At 46.6% G+C, this 15,606-nt stretch overlaps 1 protein-coding gene across 3 annotated transcripts in view; it reads right to left on the bottom strand.

Moving 5' to 3' along the window:
- Positions 1-15,606, bottom strand: part of TSPAN2 (tetraspanin 2) — a 39,144-nt gene that overhangs the window by 7,846 nt on the left and 15,692 nt on the right. The window contains exons 2-5 of one of the 3 annotated variants that reach the window (XM_001927979.6): positions 15,099-15,201; positions 3,603-3,700; positions 2,050-2,124; positions 423-521 (exon numbers count right to left, since the gene is read on the bottom strand). In XM_001927979.6, the coding sequence (XP_001928014.2) occupies positions 423-521; positions 2,050-2,124; positions 3,603-3,700; positions 15,099-15,201 (375 nt within the window). The remainder of the gene's footprint in view (positions 1-422; positions 522-2,049; positions 2,125-3,602; positions 3,701-15,098; positions 15,202-15,606) is intronic. The other 2 variants (XM_005663555.4, XM_085023511.1) reach the window with 2 other exon arrangements.

Below are 15,606 nucleotides of genomic sequence, written 5' to 3'. Positions count from 1 at the left end.
CTTTTAGGAATGATGGGGCTGAGTGAGGATGGGAGGCAAGGAACTTGCTCCCAGTCGCAAAGCTGTTCAGTGGCAGAGCTGCAGCTCTGACTTAAAAGTCATGGTTGTTTCTGTCCCATCACAAGACCACCCTTGAGAGAACCTGGTATTTATTTTGGGGCAGCTCCTCTGGTGTCCTGGTTTGTGCTCTTTTGTCACTTTGGGTGATGTTTTGACTTCTCCTTGTTGACTCTGTGTCAGGCCTCTTTCTCTTCTAGGTTCTACATATAAAGCAAAGTGTGGCTCTCACGAGGCCTGAAACACTTTGCTGCTTCCTGACTTCACTCAATGTATCCTTATTTTTAATCCAGGTGATTGGGGGAAACTGGCTCATGCATAATATTTAGAAGATGTGATTTTAAGGAAGAAGTAAAGTTACTTACCGCTGAGTGGAAGGTAATGAGAGTCCCATTTCCCTTCTCCCTGTCTCTAAGGTAATCATTATAAGCCTCTTCATACATGGTCTGAACATGTCGTATAGCCTGAAAAAAATACCGGAAAAATGAAGGGATATGAGTGGGAAATTTCAAGTGTTCTCCTGACAATCAAGAAAAATCCCCTCTTTCCCACCCTTTAAAAATACAGCCTTTTCATATGTTTATGTATATTTTAAGATAATTCTGCATATATGGAACAAATTAAAGATTCTGGAGTTTCTGAGATACTTCTGAAGATGGAAGGATAGACTAATCAAGAATAATTTTCAGAGTTCCCATTGTGGCACAGCAGAAGTGAATTTGACTAGGAACCATGAGGTTGAGGGTTCAATCCCTGGCCTCGCTCGGTGAGTTAAGGATCTGGTGTTGCCATGAACTGTGGTGTAGGTTGCAGATGTGGCTCGGATCCTGCATTGCTGTGGCTGTGGTATAGGCTGGAAGCTGTAGCTCTGATTTGACCCCTAGCCTGGGAACCTCCATATGCCACAGGTGTGGCCCTAAAAAGCGGGGTGGGGGGGGAGCTTAATTTTCATAGACTAGCAAGATTTCTTTGAGTTGAGGTTCTCAAACGTGGATGGATGTCAGCAACACTGAACCCCAGACTCCTGGGCCTCACCCAGGTGATCCCGATGCACAGCCAGGGTGGGAACCTGTGCATTCTTGGGACTCCACTGGCTACACGTACTCAAGTCTTTTCATGATATGGTTTAAAAGGTGCTCACGACCAATGAAAACTGTTTCAGCATTCAAATATAGAAAACACAGAGTGTCTGACCCCAAGTTCATGGGACTTCAAGAAGTCATAAGATCCAACTCCTCTAACCTACAAATATAACTAGTTACTTCAGAAATATTCCTGGGGAGGTGATATTTACTTATTCCAAATGGTTACCATTTTTAACATCTAAAGTAAACACAATATTGGTGGCACATAAATTTTTGTGAAATATAGTAAACTTAAGATTCTATTCTTCTTCCTTTTCCATTTCACTCCTCTCTTTCCCACTGCATGTTTAAAACTAGAAAGGCCCTTTCCTCTGTGGGCTCTCTGGATAACCCATTCTGTACACCTATAATTTGAGCACAAATCTTAACAAATTGGCTTCCCCAGCAACCAGGGGACAGGCTTTAGTCTTTAAAGATGACCTGGCCTCTATGCAGGCCAAACCCTAAGGACAAAGGACAGGCTAGCAAGGGATGAGAAGGCGTGTTCTTCCCCAATCCTCAGGTCTGTGATCTAACCTCTACCACATTCCAAATGGGATTATCTTCAATTAGAGATCCTTTTTTTTTTTTAAACAAAAATCCCCCTCTCAGACCCCATTATAAATCTAAAAAAAGCTATGCAACTTTCTGCCCAGAAATATGTGTGCACATATATGCATGCACATACATAAACACATATGCTCAAATCTGAACCACACTTTTGGGTTAAAAAGTTCTGTGTAAATGTTAATTGTGGAGGTTAACTAGCTTTAGAATATCACTGTGTGTATCAATATTCTCAAAGCCTTTGCCATAAAGAGAATACTTTAATGTCATTAAAAAACAATTATAAATTATATTTACTTACTACACCCTTGCCTATAAAAGCAAATACTCCAGTGGTTACTTCAGCAGCAAATATCACTAGTAGGCAGGTGAAAAACTGTAGAGGAGAGAAAATATTCACTTCATTAATTTGGTACCTTTTTGATTAATTTCTTTGACTCTAGTTCTATTTGAAAAACACTGTGCAAGGTTATTAGTTTGAACAGATCTATCAGGAAGCATTTGGCCTCCTAGTCTCCTTGTAGTTCATTCATTCATTCACTCATTAATGCACTCAGCAATTGTTTATTAAGCATTTGCTCTGTGCCAGGTATTGTCCTTGGTGCTGGGACAGTGGTGAAGATAAGATCTCAATGCCTCTGTTCTTATTAAATGAGGAAGCAATAAAAAAGTGAGTCTGATAATTTCAGAGAGTGATATAGAAATCCCACCACCTTGAACAGTGCCTGGCACCCATACGTTCAATGAATATTTGATGAACAGAGAGGTTCTATAAAGATATAAAATAAGACCAGGAGATAGAGAGTGACTGACGGGGCTGGGTCTGGGGAGAAGGTGACCCGAGACTACGTGTGTGGAAGGCCTCTCTGAGGATGTGGGAGAAGTGGTGACAGGTGTTCCTCTGGACATATTTCTGTCCTGATGTCATGGGTCTGCTCTGATTAAACTAAGTTCAGCGATAAATAAGATGTGAGATGTTCAGCAACAGGGAAAGAGGAAGAATGGAGAACTGAGGAAGTGAGTTAGAAACCTTACATGGCAAGAGATCAGAAGAAGCAGCCACAGTTCAAACCTCAAAGATTGCAATGAGTAAGGCGAGGCCACCTAACAAAACTGCTGTTTCTGACTCCTCATGGAGAAATGCAAGAATTTTCTTCTTGCTCCTCTTCCTTAGGTCACACTGGCACTAGATGTATAGCAGTTAACTGAAATTACTGCATAAAAAAAAAATTATTTGTTTATTTAGGGCCACACCCTCAGCATATGGAAGTTCCCAGGCTAGGGGTCAAAATGAAGCTGCAGCTGCCATCCTACATCACAGCCATAGCAATGCAGGATCCGAGCTGGGTCTGTGACCTACACCGCAGCTCACGGCAACACCGGATCCCCAACCCACTGGGTGAGGCCAGGGATCAAACCTGCATCCTCATGGATACTTGTTGGGTTCATTACCTTTAAGCCACAATGGGAACTCCCTGCATTTAAAAAAATGAAACAAAACAAAAAACAGAGGTTGCTTGTTAAATAAACCGCAAGAGGGATGTGCGCTTGCTTAAGTTATTGATCTCAAACAACAATACTTTTCTTGTAGATAACAGCACTTCCCTGGCTACAGGAATCCTGGTGCTGCTTCACTCACTGTGAAATAATTAGTAGGCACTTTTTCTTCCAAACATCTTCACACTAATGACCCAAATGGACAAAGATAATATCATTCTTATGCAAGAGATGGAGAAAGTGAGATTGAGGGAGAGGGAGTAAGTGCCAAAGCCTCAGTGGATATGAGGAGCTGGCACTGGAAGCCAGACATCCAGCTCCCTTCAGGCCAAGTCCTCGCCCCTTTGCCCCACTTACAGATCCGAGAACACACTGTGACTCCCGTGTGGCTCCGCAGCACCCGAAGAAGCCCACAGCCATCATCAGGACCCCTGCTCCAACCAGTACGTAGAGCCCTGTAGGGAAGAGGCCAGAGGAGACACTGACCACTCAAGATCGGCCCTCCCTGAGCCCCCACCACCAATGCTTCAGGCATCCTGCCTGGCAGAGCCTTCAGTTGCTAATTCTGAAAAGGTAACCCTTGTGGAATGCCTCTTTCTGAGGGCTTCATATACCTGACTTAACCTGCAGGAGGATCCTGAGAGGTAGGGGCTACTATTATCCCCAGGCAACAAAGAAAGCCCATGGTTATAGGGGTGAAGGAATTCACTCAGGGTCACAAGACTAGCAAGGATTGGACACCACATCTGTACCATAGCTCATGCTCTTAATCATCTCCAAGTGCCTCCTACATGCCAGGCACGTTACCTTCCAGAGCTCCACCACCCTTGTCAAGTGGCTATTGGTCCCATTCACATGAAATTGATGAAGTTGAAACCAGGGACAGTGAGGAGCCAGTGCCAGAGCTGAGATACAAACTCATGCCTTCCCAGGAGCCCGTGGCTTCTAGATTTAGTGGCAGCCTCCTTCTCATGAGAGGCCCTGAGGACAAAGAATCTAGGAGGGAAGGGGACTGTTGATCTTCCCAGGCACAGTTGGGGAAGCAGGGAGCAGGTGGTGTGGAAGAAGAGGGCTTTTAATCAAGGAGGAGGGTGGAGGAGGACACAGTGGTAAGGCAATAAGATTTTGTGTGAACGATAAACTTTAGAGGGTAATACCATGTACAGTGGATACAAGCAAGGCTGTAAGTGTTATATGAAAATTGCCAGTGGAGTTCCTGTTGTGGTTCAGAGGTAATGAGCCCACCTAGTATCCATAATGATGTGGGTTCCATCCCTGGCCCTGCTCAGTGGGCTAAGGCTCTGGCATTGCCATGATAGCAATGGTGTAGCACAGATCTGGCATTGCTGTGGCTGTGGTATAGGCTGGCAGCTACAGCTCCAACTGGACCCCTAGCCTGGGAACTTCCATATGCCACAGGTGTGGTCAAAAAAAAAAAAAAAAAGGAAATCGCCAGTGAGTGAGGGTAGGTGATAAGGTCATATACACCAAATAATGTTATTATTAATGTAATATCAGCTATATTTATTAAGGGCTTATTTTTCCAGGCACTGTTCTAAGCACCTGGCACTGATATATTAATCTTCATGAAGCAGGTACCATTATTATCTCCATTTTTTAAAATAGAAGAACTAGGCCCCCAAAGGTTAAGTGATTTGCCCAAGATCGTGGAGCTGGGATAAAATACCCATCTGTCTTTAAAGCCAGATCATCACCATTACTCCATCCCGCCTCTCCAGCAATAAGTGGCCTTAATTTCAGTGTAGTTTCACCTAGTTCTGAAGTCAAGCCACAGGAACAGCTGTTCTCACAGAGAAAGAAAAGGGCATAAATGTTCTGAGAGAAATAAAGGCAAGCCGTTTTTTATTTCCTTTTCTGATCCTGAGATAAGTTAGAACACAATATGGGACCTGGCGCTTGACTTGCTTAGAATCATGCCAATCGCCTCTACTTTATTTTCTGCATTTTGTTCCTATGAGTCACCTGGAAACCACTCCCCCTCATGAGAGGGTGGGGAGCTGGCGTCCCACCTCTGTGGGGAAGCCCTGAGGCCAGCCTGCAGGGTGCCTCCGGGGGCCCCCTGGGTGCTTCGTGGTTTGTGGGTAGCTCTCTGTTCCCTGACAGGCCCGCAGGGAGGTTGGCCTGGCTGCTCTGCTTCCTGCACCACCCAGGCTGTTCTCAGGGCCCTTTTCAGGGTCGGGGAAGCCAGGCTGTTCTAAGGTCCTGAGACAGGTATTTATTTATTTCCTGCAACAAGGCTCTGCCACTTCCTCCCTTTTCCTTTTCTCTAAAAAAATAATTTCATGGGGAATAGATGTGGTAATGAGAGAAATGATAGCATATTTAAAATAATACTATTGTTGGCCCCACTACCTAAACACCTTATTAAAACATTTATTTTTTCAAAGCTCTTTTATTTCCATCATCTCATTGGCTCCTCAAAACAGCCCCACTAAGTAAGGCTAGTATTATAAGTACTTCTATTTTACTAATAGGGGTCAGAGAGGCAGGAGGGCTCCAGACAGGAGATATAGACCTGGCACCCCGAGTTCCACCCCACTGAAACAGTACCTCACAGAACGTCTCCTGGGAGGCTGGGTGGGCACCTTAGTCTACTGACTTCCTGCTTACAATGTTCACTGCCTCCCCACTACTACATGACACAGTCTAGAGCTTCTGCTTAGAGTCACAGACTAGAGAGTAGACATGCTGGGATCCTTATGCATCCTACAACTCCAGCCACATGGGAATTCGTCATGATAGGCTCTAGCCCACTCTTTCCATTGTGTGCCTTTGTGGGTTCTCATATATGTCTGTATCTGTAGATGTTAATCTTATTCACTCTACCTAGAATATGCCAGGCACAAGACAGACTTCTCGGGCAGTGTTTGTTGGATAAGAGGATAAAGAGAGTAAATCCAATCTGAAGTCCTGGAGAGGTTGTCTACATGGCCCATCTTTGCTTAGAGACACATGCTGGGGATACATCCAAACAAGCATCCAAGAAGCCAGCACTGGGCGGGGTGCTTCCCTGCTCAGGTGATGAGGACATGCTGCACATCCTGGGGAAGGGCTCCGGCAAGTGTGGAATCTGGGTAAGAGGGTGCTCCTGAGGAGGGTGGGGTACAGTGGACAGAGGCACCAGGGTCTGAGGAGGACAGAGGTGCTCTCCACTGCAAACAAGCTCGCTCAGCTCCTTGCCCTTGGGAAGTAAGAGCTCCCTAGGAAATGTTGCTTATTTGTACAATATTCCATTCTTAGGCTATCGGAACCCCAGCGCCCACAGCAAACACCTGAAACTGCCCCCATTGCTCCAATTCCCGAGGCCACTCCCCAGCAAATCTCCATATGCAAGTGCGGCCACGAAACTCAGCCTGTTGCCAAATGAGTGCTGCCTGTGAGAGCTGAAGGGAAAATCAGAAGAAATTCTACATGTGGCAAATTTCTTGGGTCTGCTGATTTTAATTCTAAAGCTAATTGTAATACTCTGCATATCAAGAGGCCACTTGTAGCTTCCAATGATACCTTATCCTTTTTATGATCTGGCCCACGGAACACAGCTGTTGAATGAATACATTAGTTGGCAGTCACATTTTCATGATGGTTTCTGTAGAGCCCTCTTGCTCCCACAGCAGTCTTGTGACAAGTGTATGACCTATTTCCCAATTCCCCCATGCTTTCTAAGTCCTATTTCCCTTGATATGAAAAAAAGAAAACACTTTGATACTGCATTTTTATCACCAATAACTGGGCCTTGCAATGCCAGTGATCTCCAGGCGACATGCCACCATCAGTTTCCTGACAATTCCGTCACTTGTTTCTAAGGTTTCAGATTCTTCTTTTGAAGCTAGAAGCATCATTTTGGTTAACATAAAAAGGAGATTGTGACCTCCTAAAAGCCTTGTCTGCTTCAATTCATTTTGAAATGGCTCCCCTTCTAGAGACTGGAGAGTGGTCATCAATTTCAGTGGCTTCTTGGCAACAGATGATTTTACATATCTGGCTAATGACCATTTTTCATCTAAAAATATTTTTTTCTCTACCTCTGTGCAACTTTCCCTTCCCGCCAGCTTGCTTTGGACACACATAACTATACGTATATTTAGAATACTGGATGGGACTTAGTTTATGGGGAAGGTAAGGACTTGGGTCCTTGCTAAAAAACAACAGCAGTGTTAGTGATTGAGTGCTGTTCCAGAGCTTAACATACATTAGTCATGGAGCCCTTCGACACTAAGAGTAACGACCGGGTGCCTCAGTGCCCAATGTACTGTGACCTTGACACGCATTATCTCAGGAACCTGCTGCCATGAAGCCTCAGCGTTATCAGCAAGTCTCTCACCCCGACTCCATGGCATCTAAACCACTCCTTTCTCTCTCCTTCTTTACTCTCCCACGTCATCGTGCCTCCTGCAGGCTGACTCCCTCCTCGGCCTGCCTTCACCGCAGTAATCACAACAGCTAATATTGTGGGCTCGCTACACAGCAGGTGCTGCCCTCAAGCACCTTCATAGGTTACATCGTCTCACACTCACATCAACCCTAAGAAGTGTGTAGAAGTAGCATTCATATTTCACAGGGGAGGAATCTGAGACACAGAGAAGTTCAGTAGTTACCTAAGATTGCACAGCTAGTGAGGGGCGAAACTGGAGCTGAACCCCGTGTTCTACTCCAAAGTTCACACCCTCACTCCTATGTTGCACTTTCAGGAGGGACTCAGAAGAATGGTGACTCCCTTAGCTAGAAATCTGTTCGTTTTGCAATTTTATAGATGGCCAGAAGCTTCTTTTTTTTTTTTCTTTTTTTTTGCTATTTCTTTGGGCCGCTCCCACGGCATGTGGAGGTTCCCAGGCTAGGGGTCAGGAACACCAGAGCCACAGCAACGCGGGATCCGAGCCACGTCTGCAACCTACACCACAGCTCACGGCAACGCCAGATCCTTAACCCACTGAGCAAGGGCAGGGACCGAACCCGCAACCTCATGGTTCCTAGTCGGATTCGTTAACCACTGCGCCACGACGGGAACTCCCCAGAAGCTTCTTTTTCTTCTTCCTTGAGAAAAGTGCCCAAGAAGTCTATCACTGATGGTTTCTGGGTTTTTCCCCTCAAAGCACAAGGGTGGGAGCTGGAAATCCAGGCCTGCCAGCTGTGGCTTTAGGTAAATCCTCTTATTCCTCAGCTTTGTTTTCGGCAATGTGGCAATAATTATCCATTCTTAAGTTCTTGTCAAAAGGCTTTGGAGAAATTGTCTCAAGAATATAAGCTATGGCCATGTGTGGTCTGTAACTACTATGAATCCGAGGTACAATTAAAAATCAACAAGTAAAAAAACATTACCAGAGTAAGTCAGAGTTTTTAAAAAGGCAAGCCAGTCCCTCAACACTCAGCACTGGAATGCTTTCCTTATACATATAACCAGCCACAATCAAAGCCAGGCTCTGCAAGGCTAGATTCCCAGGGAGGGACAGCATCCGCAGCCTGTGACCCCGGAGAGCCAGTGTCTGCAGTCTGTGTGGGCAGCCCCTTCGTGGAGAAACCCGCTGACGTCCTCTGTCCCCTGCTAGCAGACGTGACTTCATGTGCTCCAGCCTTCCGGGCAGGGCCGAGGCGACTGCTCCCCGCTCTGAGTTCCTGGAAGAAAGACCCCTGCGGTGTCTGAACCCTGCCTCCACCACCCCTAAGGAGCAGCCCCAGTGACAGGCTGTAATAGGAAGGCAGAGGGGCATGTTGGTGGGACTTGGAAGACACTGGGGGCTTCTCCCAAGAGCTCGCTGAAGAAGACGAACGTGCAGAGGGTCTGGAAGCACTAAGTCACCCAGCCTCTCTTGCTGCCAGCTCCACTCTTCCTAGGCTTTCCTTTCTCTACCTGAGCAGCCAGTGGACACAACACCTGAGGTCAGCCTCCAGGTCTTGGCCTGAACTCAGAGGTCGTGGAGAAGAGGCGATGGGCATAGTCAGTCTGACAACCCTGGCTGCCTGTCCTCATTTCCAAGTCCCCTCAGGGGATCGTGGAGCCTCTCCACGCTGGTCTCTGGCTGTGAAGTCACCTCTGGATCTTTATCACAAAAAGAGACTTATTTCCCACCACCAAGCAGCTGAAGCCAAGGGTCCCAGAAAGGTAAGTATCCCCTCAGAGGCAGAAGGGTTTCTCCTACAAAGTGGAGAGGCTGGGAGCTAGACCACGTGTCTGCCCGGGGTCCCTCTCTGTGAGAGGCTGTCCTTCTTTCAGAGGCTTGAAGGTGCCAAGCCTGTTCCCCTGGGCTCTTGATAAGGGGGTGATAAGCGTTTCATGGGCTGACTGTTCTGGAACTTATTCCGAAAAGAAAATACACGGATCAGTGCGCAGCACCCTGTGACATGAAGTGAGATTTTCCAAACACTGGGCCTATTACCTCACTCTGTTTGCTATGCAAGTCCATAAAACTGGTATCCTGGTGTATTTTTCTTCTCGTTTTATTGCTAGAGAACTGGTATCTTTCCTCTTTGGAAAATTATTTATTGAGGAAAGAAGTATCAATTTCTGCAAACAAGTATATTGCTCTATTTATAAGAGATATTTAAAATGGAGCAAAGGTCCTTGACTTCACAAGGACTTTTTCTTGTTGGCACTCTCCAGAGAGGCAGTGCATGGAAATAAACAGACCCAGCAAAGGCCAAGGTGTGAGTAGGCCTGGGTGGTGGGCTGAGCCCCACCGGGAAGGGCTGGAAAACCACGGCTATCTGCCAGCCCTTCCATCTGCCTCACTCCCTGGTCCTCATTTCCTTATTCTGCCTAGCGCTAAGACTCTAGGATGACCCACCGCCCTGGACTTCCAGCACTGACCATCGCAGCCTCACCACCAGCCTTCCAAGGGTGACTCACAGAGATAGATTGCGGCTGAGGAAGAAGAACCAAGGGTGGGCAGGCTCTACCCATGCCCCAGGCCACCAAGAACAAGCAAGAAGTATTCAGGCCCTGCTGGGGGTACTGTTTTCCCCACCCAGTTAGACAAAGAACTTCCTCCACTATCGGTCCATGTGGTTGGAGAGGGCCACCTCCCCTCAGCTCCAAGGCAGGCGTGAAGCCCAGGCTTCCCCAAAAAGCCTGTCCCTAACAACTGGTCACAATGAGGGGTATGGGCATGGGCTCTGGACCCAAGATTGCCAATGACAGGGAGGCCCGGGACTTTAGTTGGATCAGGTGGAAGGAAGAGTATGCTGTTCCCAGGGTTACTCAGGGGCTGGTGCCCAGAACAGCCATTTTATTATGTCCAGGGGGAACCTGCCCCAAACTGGAGCCACAGGAAAGCAGAGCAGAGATGGCTACAGACTGGAATCCCATCACATCACTGGTGTCCCTGAGAGGAGTTCTAATCCTGGACTTTTCAGTTATGTGAGTCAAAAATTTTGTTTTGCCCAAGACAGTTTGAGTCAAGTTTCTGTTATTTGCAATGAAGAGCTCTGACAGATATGTCCATAAACATATGACAATTTCTTGCATCGCTGGCAGTTCATATTGCTTTAGTTTAGATTAGGAAATAGGATCAGGAATGTTTATACTGAGCTAGTTCACCCTCCTACTCAACATAGGAATCTCCTGTTTGATAAATACTCCATTCTGATTTGGGGTTAAATGCTGTTATATCAGAGGGATCACTTTCATCTGTAGAAGTCTTCTCAGCTGCTTTGATTTGTCAGGTCATTAAAAAGGTTTTCTTTGGTAGGGCCTAAATCTCTACTTGTGAAACTGCCGTCAGCGCTTTGTCTCTGGAGCAACACCGATAGAGGCTTCCCCTAGACTGGCTGTCACCCCTCACCCCACATCCCCGCCCCTTTTTCTGACCCAGTAGGGTCCCGTACTTCTGTAACCCAGGTTTCCATCCGAAAACCATGAATTGCAATTTCCAGGCTTGACACGATCACTGATATCTTTTTTGTTTTGATTCCTCTTTTCCTGAGTTTAACAATGTTTGCTTAATAATAATATTTAATAGTGCTTAAGAATATTTTTTTGTCTTTCTGTGCTTTTGTTCACAATTCCTGCTGCATCCACCATGGGTCGGTCATTCCCTTATTTCTTCAGGCCTGACTATATCAATAATCTAGCCTGGTCTTTTTCTGTCCTCCCCCCTCATTCCAGAATAATCTCTTTAAAATGCCATGCATATTGTACCCTCTCCCAAATCCTAAATTATCCTTTCATAGTTTATTAAATTAACTAACCCTGCCATTCAAGATCCTCTATACTTGTCCCAGCATTTCTAGCCTTAACTGTCACACTCTGGTGAGGGTCCTCTGCCTGGCCTGGGCTTGCTAATCACTGCCCCACAGACATACCTCGTGCAGCCTTGCCCCAGATCTCTCCAGTCCCTAGTCTTTCTCTTCTTCTAATTATGGTTGGTCCATCAAACTTAAGTCAAATCCTGCTGACCTCACCAGTTTAGAATGACCCCGATCCATCAACTGCAAATAACACTTAGTTGGCACTTAGTTACACACTAGTTTCCATTTTAATTGAAATGTGTTAAGTCTGTGAGTCTTTTCAATAGATTGCCAGTTACGTGGAGGCAAATACAGCTTCCTCATACTTTTTTCGTGTGACCCTAGAGCCCAGGACTGTAAATGCTGGCTGATGTATCCATGGATAGGTGATCTTTTTTCCCCAAATGTAGGAGCCTCCAAAACATGGAAAGAATAGAGGCATTTTGAATGCATACATATGTTTGCACAAAACCAAATATGTGATGAAATCCAAAACCTGAAATGACCATGGAGAGATTTTTAGATAGCCAGATGTTTATTATCATTGAAAGGGAGATTGCCTTTCTTATGTTTTTCACATAACCCAGGTCTTCATGGTCTTTCAAAAAAAATTTTTTTTCCTTACTATTGCTGAAAATTTCTAGTTCAAACTCAGAAATTATTTCATAGAGATTTAAATCTTTCAACCTTGATCTTGGTGGTGAGGTTAGTAGGTGGCTGGGTTTTAGGCAGTTAATTACTGCCAAAAACCTTGAAGGAGAATCAGACTGTAACTGAAACTGCTTGATGTTTTCTCATGTTTTGATTCTAACTCAGGGTGGACTCCTCCCCATCCACCTGAGGGCACAAATGCAGCTTCTGATGGAAAGTCCGGACAGTTGGCCCAGAAGGAAGATGAGATAAATAGGGTTCCAGCAAACCCACAACACGGGACAAGTAGACAGAATGAATGCTAATACCCTAAACCCCTATGTGCTTGAATTTCAGGAGCAAAAGACTTCCACTGTCTTAATGGGACTGGCCTGAAATTACTACTGAATTCAGAACAGGGGGAGACATCAACATTCACCCTGAACATCAGTTTTTAAGTGGTTGAGAAGAGTGAGGGTCAGAAGACTCCCCTAAAAGAACATCCTGAAGAGTTGGCCATAACTGCCACAGACAAGGGAGAGATGGTAACTGTCTGCCGTGTACTCGCCAACCCTGATTCAGAGTCGTGTATAAAGCTCTCCCTAACTTGGTCTATCTGAAACCTCCCTGTCCTCCAAGGTCCCAGTCAAGCACCCCTCCACCTTGAGGCTTGTCCTGCCAGCTCCATTTCCCAATTCAGTGGTCGCGTTCATTCCGCTCATTAGAACTTAACATGTGCTCATGATTGTTGTTGGCTTTTTATTGTTGAATGGTTCCTCCATACACATCTGGGGAGGCAAGAATCCCTTTAAAATGGGATTACACTCTTGCTGTGGTTAATCTGATGGGAAGAGTTTTGACTCCACTGAAACCGAGTCAGAAATTTCAGGGAATAGTTATGAAAGAAGTGGTGCCTGGAATTTCAGCAAAATGAAGGAAGATGTATTCCTTCTACTCTCCTCTGCTTATTCCTGTGAGTCCCCTGAGTGTGCCCCTGATTCCTGGAGATGGTGCAGGACAAGCACAGGCTGAGCTTTGTTCTGGGGCCCTTGGACCTGCTCTGGGATAGAGAATGCTTTTGAGGAGGTTTTGTGTGTGTCACCTTTTGAATGGAAGGGCGTGTACGACCTGGAAACCACGTGGGTGGGAAGGAGCACCTCAGTGTTAAGTATGATGGCAGATTCTTCTGCTTCTTTGTTGTAATAAAACTCTGATTTGGCCCAAGTGTCAGAGGCCTTCTGGGGAGCCTGGGCCCCTCCGCAAGTGAATCTCAGTGAGTCAGGAAGCCAGTCACAATAATCCTTTTCTTGACCTTGACTGCTTTAAGCATGAACATACAATGCAATTCTGGCCAATAAGCTGCAAGAGGGAAATCTGCTGGGGAACTCCTGACAAGTTTTATTCATTCCTAAAAAGGGCCACATGAGGTGAAATTTCCTTTTTCTCTCCTTTGGATGTTGCTGTAAGAGGATGTGATGCTTGGGGCCACTGCAGCCATCTTGGAATCTTGAGGGGATGTGTTTGAGGATAGCCAGAGGATGGTGAGCAGAAAGATGGAAAGCACCTGGGTCCCTGAGAACTTACTTGAGCCCTGAATTAATTCTGGAGATTCTCCATCTCCAGGCCTCTTTTATCACATCTTAACAATTCTGAGGTATGTACATATATTTTATATTTTAATGCTTCTGCAATTAGGATATATCTTTTATGTTATAGCTAAATGGGCAGCATTACCTTTTTTCTTAATGGAACTTATAATAATTGGATATTTTACCAAAAACTGCATCTAAGATTTGCTGAAATGTGGAATGTTCTTATTGCTAACCAACTTTTGGTAGGCTTTCTGCTACTTTCCTCTGAATGTGCCCTCACTGACATGGATGCTGTCCTCACAGGAAGGAGCAGTGTGGGAAGGGCGTTCAGAAGAAGAAGTAATACAGCTGTGAGCAGCTCTTCCTTCACGAGGACGTCTGAGGCTCTGAGTGGGGCCTGGACTCTGGATCCCTCCCAGGAAACAGACCCTGCTCTTTTTAGGATTTGGAGCAGATATTCTGCACAAAACCCTGCTTCTCCTTAAGCTCAGAGGTTGCCATAAGCAACTGAAGCATCCTCTATGGCAGGCACATATCCTAAAACAGCCAGTCCATAGGGCTATCACCTAGCCCTGATGGTCTTGGGCTTTTTGAAATCTAGAGTCCAGGTGCCCTTAGCTGGGGCAAGAAAAAAAGGCCCCCAAAGAGGACTAGAAGTAGATCCAAGGGAACTAAACCCAGGGGGAAACACTCAGCCCTACTCAGCCATGGTCTTGGAATTAGAGGCTACCCAGGCTCACACTCCCTCCTCAGCCCTTTCCCACAGCTGGGGGGAGAGGCTACTCCCCTCCCCCACTGAGGCCTCTCCCCAGGGCAGCCCTCTCCCCCTCCCCAGCCCCTGCCCTCTGCAGACCCCAGTCATGGAGGGACTAAGATCAGTGTCTCCACATCTTGCAATGTCTCTTCATTTTGAATTATGTGTCTCTTCTAGACAATTTAGAATTTAAGACCACACATATAAAATACCCAGCCTTGACTGGGCAGGAGCCCCCATCACCCCAGAGGGATGAGTGAATAACTGACTTGGTAGTGTTCTGCTTCACTCAGGGGGCAGAGAGGGTTTTCCAAGTCTTTGGAAATGAACTGTGGTGACATGCTGCCCTTCTTTTCTTAAGGAGGCTGAAAGAAGTACAACACCCCAGTGCCTCCTGGTCTTCCTTGGTTTTGGGAGCAGAGGGATAAACCATGTGTGGGGTGGGCTGAGTAGGGGTGGCAGGGCCCTCTCCTCTCTGCCTGGACTGCACAGCCCCCTCCCAGGGCCAGGTGGGCACACAGGGCTCAGGTTTGCCTCCTCTCTCCCTCTGCCCGCCTCCCACAGAAGCCTGGGTGCAGGCTCCGGCTCTAAGCCCAGCAGCCCCAGCTGAAGCCCAGGAAAGCTGAAGTCGCTCACCCATGTAGAAGTACTCTGGGGACTTGTCCTCCGATGAAAAATCCTTCATGGTGCCTCCAAACCGAAACCACAGTCCAAAAGCAATGACAGCCGACCCTGCCAGCTGAAAGGTAAACAGCATGCTCTTACAAGGGAGGGGAAAGTGTGTGTATGACCCGGGAAGCCTGGGGCCGCAGAATGCTGAGGGCTGGAGGGGGCCCCCCTAAGAAACCAGCTCATCATTTCATGGTAGGGGTGAAAGGATGTGCTCGCAGCCTCTACCCCCAACCCCAGGTCCCTGATGTGATGTTAAAACTGGGCTTCCTGATTCCAAGCGCAGAGTTTCTCCATTCTGCCAGGCTGCCCTGCGGTTATAGGGCACACACAGCCCAGCTCAGGAGGCGTCTCAAAGTGTTCCAGTAACAGCCCCCGAAGGCGTCTGCTCCCTGTTTATTGTCCCCTGCCGGGCACTTCAGACTTCCTCACCAACACCACAGTGAGAGGGGACTGTGTTTGAGCCGCCGGGTCA

The sequence above is a fragment of the Sus scrofa genome, chromosome 4 (assembly GCF_054392235.1).
Source record: "Sus scrofa isolate SSC_HxYL_T2T_F1_AM1 chromosome 4, Sscrofa_HxYL_maternal_Yorkshire_Landrace_v2.0, whole genome shotgun sequence".
Lineage (NCBI taxonomy): Eukaryota > Metazoa > Chordata > Mammalia > Artiodactyla > Suidae > Sus > Sus scrofa.
The sequence above is the reverse complement of the archived record's forward strand: the minus strand, read 5'-3'. Positions and strand labels throughout refer to the sequence as shown.